Genomic DNA, 19432 nt, shown 5'->3' with positions numbered 1-19432 from the left:
TTTAATCATTTTCCAAATCATCTGATTTGGAAGTCGAGAGTTCCAGCGTTCAAGTCCTAGTAAAGTCGGATATTTTTACACGGATTTTAATACTAGATCGTGGATACCAGTGTTCTTTGGTGGTGGTGGTTGGGTTTCAATTAACCACACATCTCAGGAATGGTCGAACTGAGACTACAAGACTATACACTTCATTTACACTCATACATATTATCATCACATAAGGATGAAGTATTATCTGAACTGTAATTACCGGAGGCTAAACAGGAAAAAATATATATATTTCAACTAGTAGAAACTACAATAAAGTTATTTACATCAAACTAACCTTTTTGATTGACTTAGCACGAGCAATACCGGGAAGACCACGATCATTCTTAGATTTTCGGCCAAGAACATCAAATTTCTGTTTATTTACACGAATTTCGAATGGATTGACATTTTTTGTTTTCCCAGTTTTTTTAATTAAGGTTTCAGATAGATTCTTTTTTCTGAACTTTGACTTTGCCATTCTGTACACAAGATCCTCCTTTTAAAATAAAAGAAATTAAATAAGTTTAATAGGTAAACATAACCAATAGTTAGAAAAACACGTGATTATATTTCAGTAGATATACCACAATTAGCCGTGACAATCCAATGCCTACAAAAGACACATGTATTTCGTTGCCTTCTATACTCACTTACTTCCAGTTTCAGCAAGTTGAACAAATACAATCAACGCCTTATTTATTACGTATGGAAAATATTTGCAGATTACCTGTAGTATTAAAAAAACAATGATAACCAACTAAGTACAAAGTTACAATTAATAACAGCTAGGTATGTTTGACTTAAATGACATTAAAATTAAAAAACCACTAGGATTTCAGCAAATATTTATACGGTAATTTTCTATTTAAAGGGAAAGTCGATATTTTTTAATTTAAAAAAAAAAAGAAGTTACTTAAAAATTATCATATCCATTTAAAAGAAAAGAACTGTTAATTTGTTGTATTTATTAAATAATAAGCCCATTACAATAATAAACTCTCGTACAATATACAAGTTGTGTAATTCAATATCCATTATCTTTTGTTATATATATATTAAATTAATGGTATCTTTTTGCATGACCATATAGTTATTTGTAAACTAATAACAGCTAAGTATGAACAACAGTAATTTTTGGAGTGGTGATATATTAAAATTTAAATAAGACTAACCAAGTGCTCCAGGAAAGAGGCATATATTAAGAAAGGAATTTTAATTTAACTACTGTCGCACATGAAGAAATAAATATCTAATCATAAACTGTAGGTGAGCTCATATCGACAATTTGTATATCACTTCAACGACTCTCTTGTGATCGAGAGAACATAACCTGAATTAGTTTCTTCTAGAGGTGTACGATTTGCTGAAACGGTGGAACGTGTCTCTGTTGTGACTAATATATTATTTGTATTATCCATGACGAAAAGTCATTTGTCTTAACGTTCCATTGTTAAAACTAGTGATATCGTATTCAGTTAGAGCTTACGTGTTTGTTTTCCTTACATTAGTTATATTTGCCATTTTAACGTAATGTCCAGCCACCAGAAAAAACGTGCCGTTGACATTACAAGTTGTAGAGAAGAAACCAGTAGTGATGGATTTTCCGAAGATGAAAAAATGGAAACTGTCGAACAAGAGGTACTAAATGGTTTATTATTTATTACTATTTTATACTTTATTATAATTTTCTTTCGTTCATACAATAATTACGAATTGTCAAAATCACCGGTAATGTGCCGTAGTGATTGATTATGAAGCCTCTGAAGATAATTCGGCAGAAAAATTTAATACATTTTTACTGTGATGTAATTTATTTTTCAGGATACTTAGGAGTGTAAATTTTTCGTTATTAAACCATTTAATACTGTAGTCAAACGATGTTTTAAATTGCAGGAGGTAATCCTATATTTTGATTTAAGTATTTTAATTGTTCATCTGTAACCCTAAACCATAAAGTAGTTTTAACATTTCAATTCCAAGTTTTTAGTGTTACCAAGTTTTTTGATAACATGTACTAACCAAATTATTTGATTTGCTATTTCTATGATTAATGACAGTAAATTTTTTCACAAGTTAAAAACTTATACATAAAACTTAACTACAGGATTACTAGATAAACAGATGAGAATAAATATAAGTGCTATACCTTAGTAAGTCTGTTCATGCAGTTTTGATCAATTTGCGTAATATTTTCTGAATTAAATAAGTGCTATCTACCCTCCTTATTAATTTTGGGCAATTATCAAAGTAATTTTCTGTTATATCTTTACTGATAATACTTTTTTATTAATAGGAGTATTATTATTAACCTCGTACCACTCAACCAGGTTTTTTTTAAATTTTTTTCAATCATAATTGTATTATATTCAGAATTTTCAGGTTTTGTGTAATCCTTCTGATAATGAATTCTATCTTTCAGTTCTGTTTGATGTGCATTTCAGTTTATAATTTGATAGACTTAAAACCTTTGTCTTATGAGTACATTAATTAGTTTCCTTAACTTTCCTGGAGATGTTAACCAGCAACTGCTAAACATTTTGAAGTAGCTTTTCATAGAGCCTGCTTATTTTGTTACCATACATCTGCAGCTATATCAGGCCTTGCAAGCCAGTAGCAATGGTTGCAGTCCCTAACTGGTTGGAGAAACAAACATTTAATTAACTTGTTTAAAAGGAAATACCGTACATTGTGTATTTTTTTTTTTTTTTTTTTGTCTTCAGTCATTTGACTGGTTTGATGCAGCTCTCCAAGATTCCTTATCTAGTGCTAGTCGTTTCATTTCAGTATACCCTCTACATCCTACATCCCTAACAATTTGTTTTACATATTCCAAACGTGGCCTGCCTACACAATTTTTCCTTTCTACCTGTCCTTCCAAAATTAAAGCGACTATTCCAGGATGCCTTAGTATGTGGCCTATAAGTCTGTCTCTTCTTTTAACTATATTTTTCCAAATGCTTCTTTCTTCATCTATTTGCCGCAATACCTCCTCATTTGTCACTTTATCCACCCATCTGATTTTTAACATTCTCCTATAGCACCACATTTCAAAAGCTTCTAACCTTTTCTTCTCAGATACTCCGATTGTCCAAGTTTCACTTCCATATAAAGCGACACTCCAAACATACACTTTCAAAAATCTTTTCCTGACAATTAAATTAATTTTTGATGTAAACAACTTATATTTCTTACTGAAGGCTCGTTTAGCTTGTGCTATGCGGCATTTTATATCGCTCCTGCTTCGTCCATCTTTAGTAATTTTACTTCCCAAATAACAAAATTCTTCTACCTCCATAATCTTTTCTCCTCCTATTTTCACATTCAGCGGTCCATCTTTGTTATTTCTACTACATTTCATTACTTTTGTTTTGTTCTTGTTTATTTTCATGCGATAGTTCTTGCGTAGGACTTCATCTATGCCGTTCATTGTTTCTTCTAAGTCCTTTTTATTCTCGGCTAGAATTACTATATCATCAGCAAATCGTAGCATCTTTATCTTTTCACCTTGTACTGTTACTCCGAATCTAAATTGTTCTTTAACATCATTAACTGCTAGTTCCATGTAAAGATTAAAAAGTAACGGAGATAGAGAACATCCTTGTCGGACTCCCTTTCTTATTATGGCTTCTTTCTTATGTTCTTCAATTGCTACTGTTGCTGTTTGGTTCCTGTACATGTTAGCAATTGTTCTTCTATCTCTGTATTTGAACCCTAATTTTTTTAAAATGCTGAACATTTTATTCCAGTCTACGTTATCGAATGCCTTTTCTAGGTCTATAAACGCCAAGTATGTTGGTTTGTTTTTCTTTAATCTTCCTTCTACTATTAATCTGAGGCCTAAAATTGCTTCCCTTGTCCCTATACTTTTCCTGAAACCAAATTGGTCTTCTCCTAACACTTCCTCCACTCTCCTCTCAATTCTTCTGTATAGAATTCTAGTTAAGATTTTTGATGCATGACTAGTTAAACTAATTGTTCTGTATTCTTCACATTTATCTGCCCCTGATTTCTTTGGTATCATTACTATAACACTTTTTTTGAAGTCTGACGGAAATTCCCCTTTTTCATAAATATTACACACCAGTTTGTATAATCTATCAATCGCCTCTCTTCAATAACTTAAATCTTCAATCTATAACTCTTCAATATATTCCACCCATCTATCGACTTTACCTTTCGTATTATATATAGGTGTACCATCTTTGTTTAACACATTATTAGATTTTAATTTATGTACCCCAAAATTTTCCTTAACTTTCCTGTATGCTCCGTCTATTTTACCAATGTTCATTTCTCTTTCCACTTCTGAACACCTTTCTTTAATCCACTCTTCTTTCGCCAGTTTGCACTTCCTGTTTATAGCATTTCTTAATTGCCGATAGTTCCTTTTACTTTCTTCATCACTAGCATTCTTATATTTTCTACGTTCATCCATCAGCTGCAATATATCGTCTGAAACCCAAGGTTTTCTACCAGTTCTCTTTATTCCGCCTAAGTTCGCTTCTGCTGATTTAAGAATTTCCTTTTTAACATTCTCCCATTCTTCTTCTACATTTTCTATCTTATCTTTTTTACTCAGACCTCTAGCGATGTCCTCCTCAAAAATCTTCTTTACCTCCTCTTCCTCAAGCTTCTCTAAATTCCACCGATTCATCTGACACCTTTTCTTCAGGTTTTTAAACCCCAATCTACATTTCATTATCACCAAATTATGGTCGCTATCAATGTCTGCTCCAGGGTAAGTTTTGCAGTCCACGAGTTGATTTCTAAATCTTTGCTTAACCATGATATAATCTATCTGATACCTTGCAGTATCGCCTGGCTTTTTCCAAGTGTATATTCTTCTATTATGATTTTTAAATTGGGTGTTGGCAATTACTAAATTATACTTCGTGCAAAACTCTATAAGTCGGTTCCCTCTTTCATTCCTTTTGCCCAGCCCGTATTCACCCACTATATTTCCTTCCTTGCCTTTTCCAATGCTTGCATTCCAATCTCCAACTATTATTAAATTTTCATCTCCTTTTACGTGTTTAATTGCTTCATCAATCTCTTCGTATACACATTCTACCTCATCATCATCATGGGCGCTTGTAGGCATATAGACATTAACAATCGTTGTCGGTTTAGGTTTTGAATTTATCCTTATTACAATGACTCTATCGCTATGCGTCTTGAAATACTCCACTCTCCTCCCTATTTTCTTGTTCATCACAAAACCTACTCCTGCCTGCCCATTATTTGACGCTGAGTTAATTACTCTAAAGTCACCCGACCAAAAGTCGCCTTCCTCTTCCCACCGAACCTCACTAATTCCTACTATATCCACGTTTACCCTATCCATTTCCCTTTTTAAATTCTCTAGCCTGCCAACCTTTTTTAAGCTTCTAACATTCCACGCTCCGACTCGTAGAATGTTATTTTTTACTTTTCTGGTGACCCCTTCCTTAGTAGTCCCCACCCGGAGATCCGAACGGGGGACTATTTTACCTCCGGAATATTTTACCAAGGAAGGCGCCTCCATTATTGCTTTTGAAAATGCAGAGCCACATTTTCTTGGAAAAAAAAAAACAGCTGTAGTTTTCCATTGCTTTCAGCTGCGCAGTACTCAGAGGACTGAGTGATGTTGATACGGCCGTTTTAAGTCGTCCTGACTCACGCCCTTAACAACTACTGAAAGAGCTGCTGCCCTCTTTCAGGAATCATTCCTTAGTCTGGCTCTCAACAGATACCTCTCCGATATGGTTGCACCTTCGGTCCAGCTACTCTGTATCCCTGAGCACTCAAGCCCCCTCACCAACGGCAAGGTCTCATGATTCATAGAGGAGGCATTGTGTATTAACAAATTCATATTACATAATGTCTATTGAACACATAAGATGATATTCATTACTATATATGAATTGTGTATTATTTGCATTTTTTATGATTAGCCCTATCATAACACAGAGATAACATTTGGGTAAATGTGGTAACACTATGATACCAAAGAAAATAAAAAATAAACTTTGAGAATTCATTTTAGAAAAAGTTGGTATTACAAATTTTAAATGTTTTTATTAACTAATATTTTTTAATTTGTAATTCAAATATGAATGTGAACATCATGAATTTAAGTGAAAAACATAAGTCAAATAAATGCAAATAGAAGAAAAAATTGGAATGTTTTCTTAAATTTGTATTGTGTAATTAATTTTGAAATCCACACTAGACCATTATTCAATAAATCATTAGTTTATTATTTTACTCACTGAAAATAATTGGATGTTAATCTCCAATACAGTTATTACTATAGGGGATACCTAGTTCGATAAGATTATGTAATAATTGTTTACTTTTATTTTGTTTGGTTGTATTATACTAAGCTTATGTATTAAGAATTTCTGTAAATAATTTTATTTTCTCTTGTAATCTGTTTATTTTGTGGAATAAAGATTATTATATTGAAATTGAAATAAATACCAGTTCTATAATATTCTGGAAATTTATGTAAATTAGAAAGCTAAATTAGTAAATCTTTCGGAGTATTTATCCAAACTTTCAAGTTACCAGCTGTTCAGAAAATGAGAAAATTAGTGATGAGCAAGCAAGTCATTGTGGGCTTTCCCTCATATGAAACATATATAAATACATACATTCATTTATTCAGAATTAATGCGGAAAAAATTTTTGCGTCTGTTTTATTTAACTTTTCTTTTTCAGGAAATACAAGTGGAGTTTGAAGGACGTAATCCTATAGATTCTGATTTCCATGGTATAAAACAATTACTACAACAGTTATTTTTAAAAGCACATATAGATTTGTCTGATTTAACAAATCTTATTATCAGCCAGAATTATGTGGGGAGTGTTGTTAAGGTAATCATTCCATTGCAGTTTGTTTTAATATTGATTATTTTGATTTAACCATAACTTCATTATTTAATTTTTTTTAATATCTTACCTTTGTTACTCTAATATATTTAATTAGCCATATTTACATTGCAATGGTTTTATGTCAAACCACTTTATTTTAATTGAATGTGTTTCATGATTATTTGTTTTTAACTTTTAATTCAATAACTTGCCTATGTTTGTTGTAAAAATCCTATAAAATTTATGTGACTGTGATTTTAATATGATTTTTTTCATGTAGTTGTTTTATGGTGTACAGCATTTCTGTCTCATACATACATACATACATACATTTATGGTTTTAGTTGAACCTTGGGTCATAATGACCAAAAGGCCTGGGTTAAAGACTGTTTAAGTCGGGTTCATTAGCCATTGAAAGCGATACGGACACAACAATAAATTATAAAGAATATTCTGTATGGTGCAGTGGCTCTGAATACTTTATAATCAAGTGATTCTTCTGCATGACAATACTGATCTTTTCACTTTTCTTGAAAATTCATTCCTCTTATCAGATATTGAGACAGACTTCTACCAACATTGTCATTTGTCATCATCTCAAATGTACCAGTATCACATACTGGTGGATTTTTATGAACATTTTACTGAAAAGCAATTAACTATCCAATATGATCTAGATAAGCTTTGTTATAAAGGCTAGCCCCCTTCTGCAGTAAACTGACTTGCTTTTCTGTATTTAAAATGCATGTCAACCATTTTATGATTTTTTATATAACTTTTACATGTAGAAAAACAACAATTTCAAAAACAACAAGCACATCACAACAAAGTGTTCAGTATTAATGTAGTAGGTGATCTACCGCTGTTGTTGGTTAATTAGTTCTTAGATGGCGCCACTGAAATGCTATATTGAAATAAGAAAATAAATAAATAAAATTTCAGGTATTTTTCAAGAGGATGCCCACAGCCAATGTGTAGTTAGTTGTTAGATGGCGCCACTGAAAAAAAGAAAAATAAATTAAAATTATAATCTAACTTTATATAATAAATAAATATAATCTAACCAAAATTAACCTATGAGCAAAGTGAACGTAGGTTAAATTTGGTTTGATTATATTTAAACTTTTAGATTTATATACATATATATATATTTATTAATTTATGTAGGTATATATAAATTTATTATACTGTACACCTTCAATTTATAAAGGTGTTACATTCTGGAAAATCCCTGCATATAATGAAATCATGTAAATTGAGACTCACATTTAATGCAGAAATACAGGTTAGGTTCTTGTTTAGTTATATAGTAAATGATATACGTAAACTATTGTAATAAAAAAGTACTGTACTTTGTTTTATTATTACAATATCATTATATTATTTGATGTATTATTTTAATCATATTACAGTACAATGTTTATATTTAAAAAGAAAAAATATGTACTATTTATCTATTTTCTCCTTTCAGTGGCACCATCCAACAACTAACTACAACACCAACTGACTTACTACAGATCAGCTGCAGGCATCTTCTTGAGAAGTACCAAATTATAAATATAATCTAACTAAACTTAACCTTCGCTCATTAGCTAAGGTTAGCGAGCACAGATTAAGTTTGGTTAATTTATATTTATTATTTTATTTATTTTCTTATTTCAATATAGCGTTTCAGTTGCACCATCTAAGAACTAACTACAGCATTAGATCACCTACTACATTAATACCAAGTGTTGTTAACTCTGTTCAAAGCACTAACATCAACTTTAGTTATAATTTTACAAATTTTCAAAGAAATTTATAAAACAGCTGATTGAAGAATTTTTGACTAAATGGATAACAGTGCATCATCTTGCCACAAACTATGTGTTCGCAAATAACTGCATAATTATTGATTGTCAACATGAATGGCTGTATATGTTTGAGATAATATTCTAACCAAGATTGACAACAACCTTTGATATGACAGCATTGTTTATAAATTATTTCTACAGGGAATGAAAAATAAAATTGGAATTAAAGTTACAAAAGCCTTTGTGGTGGAATGGTAACTTTTTAGCCTTTCATCTAGAAGGTCCAAGTCTAAATTCTACAAATTCATATACTTTCTAAAAATATCTGTTCCATAAGTTTCAAGCTTGTGTGGTGAATTAATCATTGACCAAAAAATAAAGGATATCTCTTATAAAATGTTGAATCAGTATGTCTAAATGTAAGGTCATGTTGGGTGACCTTACAATTCCATACGTTTATTCCAAAACATTTTCAGTATAGAATATTGGAAATTATATAAGTCCAAATTAGGGGTATATTGTAGTTTCTTAAACCTATTTTTGGTATTAGTAAACATATAATCAGATGATGATGAGTTATATTAATTTCTTAAATCTTCCAACATACCAAATAAAAAAAAATAAATTGAAATTAATAATAAAAATGAAAAAATAAAACCTAATAGATCTTTTAAAATAACTTTCTATCTAGAGTTTTTCACACAACCGAATTTAAATAAACCAGTTCGTTCCAGGTGCCATTACATTTTTTTAACTGTCCAGTGTATAATAAAATAAAAAGTGTGAGTTGCTAACAAAATCCAATGAAGTTTTATATACATATAGAGAATGATGTTTTCAGGTGGATATATAAGGATTCAAAACTTGTGATTGACTCTTGATGGAGTTGCGACACCCACATAACTAGTAGAAGAAATACCATGAAAACCATGGTACTTGGAAGATTTTCATGAAAATCTTGATTTTATTATATTTTAACCCTTTCTTCCATTAAAAAAATAACTTCTATTATTGCAGTTCTGTTAATTGAGGTGGCTAGATGCTGGATCCTGTTAGTGGCAAAGAACACATGTTGGATATCTGTATGTTTTTTCTGAAGAAAATATAATTTAAATACAATACTACATTTAACAAATAAAAAAAAAAACAAGTTTGAATAACCAATTTGAGTTATTAGACTGGGGCGGTCTACTAATAAAATTAGGCTAGCCTTCATGATGTGAATGGAGCTTTTCCCAGGTTCAAATCCTGGTCAGGCATGGAATTTTCACACACTCTACAAATCATTCATCTCATCCTCTGAAGTACTTAATGGTGGTCCCAGAAGATAAAAAAAAGGAAGGGGGACTGAGGGTTAGTGGGAAGGAAGACTTATTGCAAAAAGTAATATTTAAAAATAAAAGCCTGTCATAAGTCTATATGTAATTCATTTAATTTTATTTAAATAAAGAATGACACTTAAATAAAGGATTCTATAAAAAAACAATATAATTTCTGAATATTATACCTCCTTATGATTCTGCAATGACAACTTCATGAGTAGTAAAATTCATTATTTCTAGATTAAAGTTCTGCACGTTTACATAATGACCTAGAATTAGTTTGTGTGATGGTTAATCTCAGGAATTACTGATCTGATATGAAAAATTCTTACCCTGTTTTAAAGCTTTTTTCTTAGAAGTTAATTGTTATTTCAGTGAGTAACATGAAAGAAAATTGTATAATCCAATGTTAAAACATAGAATATGAAAAAATGAAAATTTTTACTTTCAATTTATTGGATAATGTGGATCAGTTCCAATCTTTCATAGAAAGATGTTATTTTTATATGACTTTTATTTTTGTGTTGGACAAGTTTTATTTATAGTTTTCAATTAATTTATTTTTTTCATATATTAGTTTTTTATTATAATTAGATGAATTTTTCTCTTTTTTTGTATTTTCGGGGAGTTGTATAGTTTGAAGATGATTATTAATTTTATTTTGCCTTTTGATTTTAAAATTACTGCTTTTAATTCTATTGACTTGTTTATTTTCTTGACTTTTAAGGAGTTTATATTTTTATTTAAATTTTATTTTATTTTTTGGTTTTATGTAGTTTTAAAATTTTCTTTTGATGTTTTTATTTTTTAATTATAGTCATTTGAATTTCAGTTTTGTTGATTCTGGTTTATTAGAATATTTTATTTCTGGTGGTTTTTAAAGGGATTAGGTTTTATTTTTGGACTTGTGGGAGATCTCATAGTGTGCTACACGTGTGCTTTTCACTCTGCGATTTTTGAGGGTTTTTGGTTTTTATTTTTTGATTTGGTGTTAAGGCACTGTCGGTGGAAGTTTGTTGGATACGTATATAAAATTCGGTGATTATTGGATAACGGGTTATTGTGCTATTTTAATTTTTGTGTTTTCCTATATAAAACTATAGTGAATTGAACATATTTAACCTTAAATACATGAAGAATATTTCAAGTAAATTAGCTTGCTCACACAGGTAAGTGACATCATTGTCAATAACGTAAACAAGGACTTATAATATTTTCATAGTTTACTTACTCTTGAACGAATATATTATAAGTCCAACAAGCTTTATAAGAGGGATAGTTCCCCCCCCAGATCTCCATCAATCCCGGGTATTACCAATTTTTTAAAAAATTGAAAAACACTATTGATATAGCTACTCAGACTGATTTTCAGGAAGACCATGAAGGTATGTAACAAATGTAAGGTTGAGATCTTGGTGAGGAAGAGTTGACTGAATTGTTGCTCAGGAGGTAGTTGGCTGAGACCTAAAAGTATATGGTAGATTGTAAAGATCCATGTTTGGAAATTGAGGCTATAGATCCAGTGGTAGTTATTGATCTTGCGTCACTGTAGATGCCGTTTGTAAACATTGCGTATAGGAAGATACCTAATTTGAGATTACACACTGGCAATAAAAAAGGCAGGGCAGTTGGTGGCTTTCACACCTGCCACTAAGGTGCTCATTGGTGAGGATTTGATGGAAGCTGAGAAAACGATATACGTAATAGTTGTGGACTCTGCATTAGAGGTATAGTTGACATTAAGATGTGTATTGGTAGGATCTTTCAAATGGTAGATAAGTTTGTATTTGGATCGACTGGTGATAAGACAGGAGGATTATTAAAGAAAATTATGGAATATGTAGGCAAGAAAAAGAAAACTGCCTACAGAGTATATCTTGAGATTAATCCTAGAGTGAGGTGGTCTGTGGAGAGGCGTAGTGGTCCTCCCTCAAAGACTATTACAATCAAAGCGCAAGGTAGGAGCTACGCTGAAACATGTCAAAGAGGGTGTAGCAGGTGAACTGCCGGAGATCATGTCTGTAAGAAGTGGGCAGGCAGGCGAAGTCCTAGTCAGGATAAAGGACGAAGGAAAGAAGGTTGAGGACGTTCAAAAGAGAGTCACTGATGAGGTGGTGGGGGTTAAAGTTTCCCGTTTGGACCGAGGAAGACAAAACAGGATTGATACAAGAGGATTGTAGTAAAAGACATTGATGTGTTAGTTATTTCTGATGAAAGAATTGAATCCCTGGTCACAGCTACAGGACTGGAGGCTGAGCAGTTTAAGGGCATGACACTCTTAAGAGACATATGGCAAGACAAAATCTGCTACTTGTTGGTACCCGCTGAAATCATGTGTAAGAAGGAACGCATCAAAATTGGATGGGTGTCATGTAGAGTGATGATGGGTACAGAAGTTTAGAGATGCTTCTGATGCTGGACTATGGGGCATAGGGCGTCTAGATGTGATGGTCCAGTCAGGGGAAGATCTTGTTTTGCTTGTGATAAGGAGGGACATTTTAAGATCGACTGCCCTGAAAAGTCTAGAAAGATAACTGATAGCACTGGAGGCATGGTGTACTCTAAAACACAAAATACTAAAGATACTGCTGACTAATGCTAATAGAAGTGATCTCTCACATGATCTTGTTGACATCATTGCGAGAGAGAATAAGATGGACTTTATAGTAACCTCTGAACCTAACAAGTATACTGTGGCCAGTAATGTGTGGTGTGCTGATGCAGCAGGTGATGTGGCTGTCAAGGACATTAGTGGTAGTTAGGGATGGAGTCTATTCTATAGGGATAATGGCCTGGTTGCAATTGAACTTGCTGAAACTATAATTGTTGGTGCATATATTATGCCTAATTGTGAAATCTCAAGGTATGTAGAGTTTATTGACAGATTGCATCTGCTGGTTAATAAATCGATCAAGAGAGGCATAATAGTTGGTGACTTTAACTGTAGGGCTGTGGCTATTGGAAGTAATGTCACCATTAAAAGAGGAGAGATCCTAACAGAATTTCTGCAGATGACAGGTTATTACTGTCTGAATGATCAATCTCCAACATACTGAGTGAGGGGACATTGTTGTTCTATATTAGATCTTGACATAATGGATGGAAGATGGAGACATATAATTGTAAGTGGAGGGTGCTTGAGAATGAAACAGCTAGTGACCATCTTGCGGTGTTATTGGAGGTTACAGATTTACTCATCAGAACCAGAATAAGAGAAATTCCTAGGTGGCTTACCGAGCACCAAGAGTGGAAACTGTCATGCGGAGAGTCACCAACAGGATCAAATATGGAGTGCCAATAACACCAGAGATATTCAGAGACGTCATCAGGGAGGAAATAACAAAAGGTAGTATGGACCACAAATCTTTCTCTTGGTGGTCCCCTAGAATCTGACAACTTAGAAGTGAAATGCAGTGCTGAAGAAGGATTGCTCAACGGCTGGCCAGAAATATGAGGCCTGGATTTGAGGAAGTGTCGTGTGAATATAAGGCTGCTAGAAATCTCCTTAACTTTGAGATTAAGAATGCGAAAAAGTTAAAATGGAAAGCACTATGTGAAGAATTAGTTAGTGATCCATGGGTGCAAGCCTATCGAATTATGATGAAACGATTTGTAGGCATCTGTTGGTGCTTTCTGAAATTTTAGCGAAAAGAGAACTGGTGAGACTACTTCCATGCGGGGAGGTTGTGGTTGAGTGTCCAGTGGAATTTGAGAGGAGAAGACTCACTCTAGAAGAAATTGTGACAGCTGTGAATGCGTTTGAAGTAATAGAATAATAGAAGTTCGGGACCAGATGGTATCCTGACTCCAGTGATAAAAGAATTGATGAGGTGTTTGCGTGGTGAGATGTTGGAAATGATTAACAGACAAATTGAGAGAGGTGTTTTCCCAACATGTTGGAAAGAAGCGCGAATGGTTTTCTTACCTAAAAGCAGAACTGAAGATCTGGAGAAGGTCTACAAACCTCTGTGCTTGTTAAATAATATAGCTAAAATGGTCAAAAGGACAATTGCCAACAGGATTATGGAAGAACTCTGCACAAAACAGGGCATTCATAACAATCAGTATGGATTCGTTAAAGGTCAGTCTGCCATACAAGTGGTGAATAGAGTGGTGGAATTGGCCGCTGAGGTCAAAAGGGACACCTGGAGGATGAGGGGCATTCCAGCTCTAGTGTTACTGGATGTCCAGAATGTCTTTGGTTCGGTTCCTTAGAACATTGTCATGACTGCGCTCATGACAAAGGCATAAGCAATTATTTGTTGAGGCAGATAAGTCAGTATTTGAAGGATCGCTGGGCGGTAGTGGAGACGTTAGAAGGTAAATTAAACCATCAGATGTTTGGAGGATTACCGCAGGAGTCTGTTTTGGGGCTCCTGTTATGGATTGTAGCGTTCAATGGAGTGCTGAGACTACAACTTCCTCAGCAGGTCAACATGATAATTTAGCGGTAATGATTAGCGGCAAGACAGAGGATGTAATCATAGAAAAGGAAAATGATGCCCTATCACATATTTCGGAGTGGATGAGAGTGCACGGGTTAGAATTGTCATCTGATAAGTTTCAATATATCACATTGACTGGCAGATGTAGGATCGAAGCTATTAGACTCAAAATTGGAGATTGCCAAATAAAGGAAGTTAATAAAGCCAAATATCTGGGGGTCACGCTAGACAAGCTCCCGATTCAGTGAACATGTGCTGATTGTATGTATTATTGCTGAAAAAACTTTTTAACTGCGCTGAGTAGGCTGATGACATTGCATGTGGCACCTAGATCCTCCAAGAAAAGGATGATAATGACGACAATAATATCTATAATGCTTTACGTGGCACCAGTATGGGGAGGTACTGTGAGAGTTAAACACAATTTATCAAGATTGGTGAGAGTGCACCGTAGATCACTGCTAGGTGTGGTGGCGGCATTTCAGACAATCTCATATGAGGCAGCTTGTGTTCTGGCAGGGGTGCCCCCCCCCCGCCAGATTCTGATTAAAGAGCGTTGCTGGAGGTACGAAGGAGTTCCTAAGGAGGTGGTCAAAGATAGATTTAACATAGAATGGCAGGAGAAATGGAGCATGGGTGATAAGGCTGCATGGGCCAAAAGACTTACAGTTGACCTAAAAGCATGGTTAAACAGAAAATATGGTGAGGTGGGCTTTTATTTAGCTCAAGTGTTAACTGGACATGGCACCTTCAATGAGTTTCTTCACTGGATTGGAAAGCGTGACACCCCAGTATGTATGTACTGTGTTAGTTCTGACTCAGTGGAGCACACCATATTAGATGTTGGGAATGGCAGGAAGACAGAGAAGCCTCTGGCCTTAGCAGAGTGGGACCAGATCATCTGATCAGTTTCATGCTGACTAATGAAAGCAACTTGGGTACTGTGGAGGGCTTTGTCAGGCAAGTCCTGTGCGAAAAAAAAGCCAAAGAAGCGATGTGGGTACTGAGATTTATTGTAGGGGTTGGGCGGACAGCCCCATCTGTGAGAGCCAGCATGCTTAGGTGTGCCGGTTTCGATGAGCAGATGGGGACTCCGGGGGAATGTTAGGTAGTTAAGAAGTACAAAAGGTAAACAAAAAAAGACCGAGTTCCGGCCACTGGGTAGGGGTCTGGGGGAGACGTAGTCAAGCCTGGCTCCTCCTGCTTCAGTGGTTAGAGGCAAATGGCACGAAGTTGTGGAGACCGAGACCCGGCCTCCAGGGAGAGGGAATGACATAGTCGACCAGATTACTCTCTCTCAGGGATTAGAGGCAGGCAGAAGATAAAAGAGCCAACCGAGGGGTCTGACCTGCCATGCCGGATTTTCAGCCTATAGGTGGGGAAGTCCCCTTAGAGTAAAAGGACACTCCTGGGCCGAGCTGTACTTAATTGTATGCCCAGCGAAGTAGGTGAAAAAAAAAGTTTTATTTTTGACATTTTATTTCAAATATTTTAAGGATTTTTTTAAACATTATTTCATTTATTAATTTAAATGTGAAATAACAGAATCATATGTATGAACACATTCATTTTGTATTTTCTTCATAGATCAACATGTTTTCAATGAACTAGTATTAACTGTGTAACTTCCAGAGTTTCCAGTTAAGGCCATTGTTTAAAGAAAAGAGTGCATATCCAGATTTTAGGTCTACCAATCCCTGACTTTGTTTAATGAAATTCTGTTAACTTACAATTGCTGATTTTGTTCATTCATTTGTATCCCTCTTGCTTTGTTAAAACTAGTTTTCCATTCAAAAACATGGCTTTCTTATGAAAAATTTGAGGATGAGCTAAAAAAACACTAGCACTTCTTGGCCTCCTTCATTTGATATATGTAATATTAAAAATTGTATTTCAAATGAAGGATTATATAAAAATTTGCATATTTATTTATGTAATTGTTTAACTGTCTATTTTTGTCTTATTTTTCAGCAAAGTGAAATTGACAGTGATAGTGGAGATGAAGATGACGAAAGTAGTGCAAATGATGTATTTGGTGTAACCACAGTAGTTAATCTTACAGAAAAACAGGTATTTAACTTTATTTATAATGAAATTATGGTATAAAACAAATAATAAGGACCATAATTCATTTAAATTTATTAAATTTTCTTTAATTTTATAATCATTTGTTCTCATTTCAAAAGGCTGCTTTCACTTTCAATGACTCTTAATAACTTACTTTTATAAACTATTAATTTAAAATAAATAAATCATTTTATATCTTTATTAATATTACATAAGAAAATAATTTTTAAAATTTTTGGAATATTTTTTCAAAGAAATTTCCTTTTAAAGATTCACTTAATACTTTTTAGCTTCAATTTATATTTTAAAATTAAGAAAATAATTCTTTCTACTTAATTTAAAAAAATGATGTACTGATATAACTGATATAAAAATATTCAATTAATTTTTAAGGTAAAAGATTCTTTATGGATACGTTTTATAAAAGTCACAAACAAATATAGGACAAAGCATTAGTCAATCAGTAAAACAAATGAAGTAATCAACTAACCAATATTAACTTTATATAATGAAAAAATAATGATACATGAAAGTAAACTCAAAAAAAGTTTTAAAAAAATTCAAAAATCAATATTTATAAGTTTTTATTATTTCTCCCACCCACAATATTACCCCAAATTATTTTTTGAATTAATTTCACTTCTACCATGCCTAGAAAGACATAAGAAAAGTTTTTGGTTAAAAAAATATATAATAAATAAAAGAAATAGCTTTTTTATTTTTGGGGAGGGGGAATTTTGGAACAATTTTTAAAAAATAAGTACTAAGATAAGATTGCATGCATGTATTGAGCTTAATATAAAGTGGGATTATGTTTGTAAAATTTGGAGAAATTGATTCCAAAAAATATCTACCCCCAACCCCTGGAGATATTGACACCAAAATTTTTCAACAAATTCCCCATGTACACTAGTCTGTACAAAATTGATTTATGTAGTCAAAATTTATTAGGCTTCAAACATGCCAACATAGTGTAAAAATTACACCCACTTTTTTTTTGGGAGAGGGTCTCTGGGTTACAAGATGTAAAAAACTCATACCAATTTTTTTTAATTGATTACCATATTTCCCTTCTCGCCACATAAGAACTATGAAGCCAGGAAAGTAAAAATCAACTTTCAAATAATAATTTTCCCTTTTAGAGAAATTAGATTAAAATCTCCTACAGCTCTTATTTATCTTACTATAGCTCCCTCTAACTCTGAATTTTATCTCTGTACACCTTAATCTCCATTAGACAGTATTTTGATGATGAACTGCAGAATGAAATAACAAAAAGTAATGATTTACCTGATTTCTGGGCAATCCATATAATAAAGTAACATTTTGTTAACAGAGAACTAATGGTTAGTACTTTCACTGTTTTGGTTATGTAGTTTTTTGTATTAATTGATAATTTGATGTGTAGTGTTTATAGTAAATAAATTTTCTAATAAAGACCAATAGTACTGATACTTTATCTTTCCCCTCATGATGATTAAAAATGCCTGCCTTCAAAATAGCCTGCAATAGATTTTTTAGCAGAACTTTTGATATTTCTTTTAAGATTGTATAAATTCAATATCTGATTAGCATATTCTACACCAAATTGAAGTGTTGTATATTCTTTTGTAGCCGGCCAGTTTAACTTTTCTTATTTTTGTGGTTACATGTAGTCCATTTTATGAACAACAGATAAGCAAGTAGCTTTCTGCTTATCCCACCATTTCATTCTATAATTTTTATTTTTTTACAATTTTAGAACATTAATTTTCTTGATTATTATGCTCATTAAGTTAATTTGTTACTTTGTTAATGGCCTAGTACTTTGATTTTACTTAATGTCTCAATATGTATTTATTCATGTGACTGTGAAAATAAGTACAATGGTTGATAAGCTGTCCAATTAAGTTAATATTTTCTCAAACATTAAAAACATTGATTGGGCATACTCTCTTGACAGACCGTGTTACATGCTGACTTAACTCTAAAATAATAGAAGTTATGAGACAAGTAAGTGATGAATGTTAGAAAAGCTACTTACTTCTAAATGCTCAAATGAGTGCATGCTTGTCTCCAGTTACACTCATAATGCACTTCGATCATCTCACTTTCATCCAGGGAATTGATTAAATTGTTAATCTTATCCTCAAAGGTTAATCAACTTTTAAATTGCTGAAATCGTTTAAGAAGTGTTTGTTTAAGAGCACTCATGAAAAGTAGACTAATTATGAGCTCTCGTCATATGACACCAGGATAAATGACTTTCATGACAGAAACTCTGATAAAAGTGACATTTCAGAAAATAAATTTTGAAACCTCAGCCTGGTTAGTTTTCAACAATATTTTCATAATTCATTTCTTGAATCATTTTTACTTTCCTGTCTAGCACTATAGCAAAGCTATAGCTGTAGAAGGGAAAGTATTGTAATTGATCAAATTTGGGCATATGCAATTTTCACTGGATCTTGATGTTTTGACACCTAAGGAACCAAAAAAACTGGATGGAAATTTTCTGGATGTTCATATGTGTATGTGTGTGTGTGTGTGTGTGTGTGTGTTCGGTGACTCAAGCCTTATATCTCAAGAACTACTGGACTGATTGTGACCAAACTTGGTCAGATTACTTTTGTACATGGGGCATTTATGCCATTAAAGTTTCAACTTAAACATCAAGGGAATGAGGCTGTAAAATAAGGTCGCCTTGAGTATCTCAAGATTTCACCTAATTAAAGTCTTACTTTTCTTATGAATATTTGTTAACAATTAAAAATTAATAATATTTGCAAAAAAATATTTTTTTCAAAATCACACCACCACCCCAAAAAATGCTTTAAATTAGTGGCTAAGTGGGTATACAGCATCAGTAGTACCCCCTGTCGCCACAAGGAGTGCTAGTGTAGCTCTGATGTACAGTTGTTATAAAAAAATATTATAT

At 33.0% G+C, this 19432-nt stretch overlaps 2 protein-coding genes across 2 annotated transcripts in view; one reads left to right on the top strand and one right to left on the bottom strand.

The window, feature by feature from the left end:
• l(3)07882 (Nucleolar protein 14 homolog l(3)07882) overlaps nucleotides 1–699 on the bottom strand; it is a 62154-nt gene extending 61455 nt beyond the window's left edge. Inside the window, exon 1 of the mRNA XM_075372320.1 lies at nucleotides 329–699. Coding sequence (XP_075228435.1) covers nucleotides 329–511 — 183 coding nt within the window. The 5' untranslated portion in view covers nucleotides 512–699. The remainder of the gene's footprint in view (nucleotides 1–328) is intronic.
• A 489-nt stretch (nucleotides 700–1188) lies between these two features.
• LOC142328524 (protein BCCIP homolog) overlaps nucleotides 1189–19432 on the top strand; it is a 29496-nt gene continuing 11252 nt past the window's right edge. The window contains exons 1-3 of the mRNA XM_075372319.1: nucleotides 1189–1671; nucleotides 6736–6891; nucleotides 16420–16518. Coding sequence (XP_075228434.1) covers nucleotides 1564–1671; nucleotides 6736–6891; nucleotides 16420–16518 — 363 coding nt within the window. The 5' untranslated portion in view covers nucleotides 1189–1563. The remainder of the gene's footprint in view (nucleotides 1672–6735; nucleotides 6892–16419; nucleotides 16519–19432) is intronic.

This window comes from Lycorma delicatula, chromosome 1, assembly GCF_047948215.1.
Source record: "Lycorma delicatula isolate Av1 chromosome 1, ASM4794821v1, whole genome shotgun sequence".
Lineage (NCBI taxonomy): Eukaryota > Metazoa > Arthropoda > Insecta > Hemiptera > Fulgoridae > Lycorma > Lycorma delicatula.
Note: the sequence above shows the minus strand (reverse complement) of the source record. Positions and strands in the feature narration are given on the sequence as shown.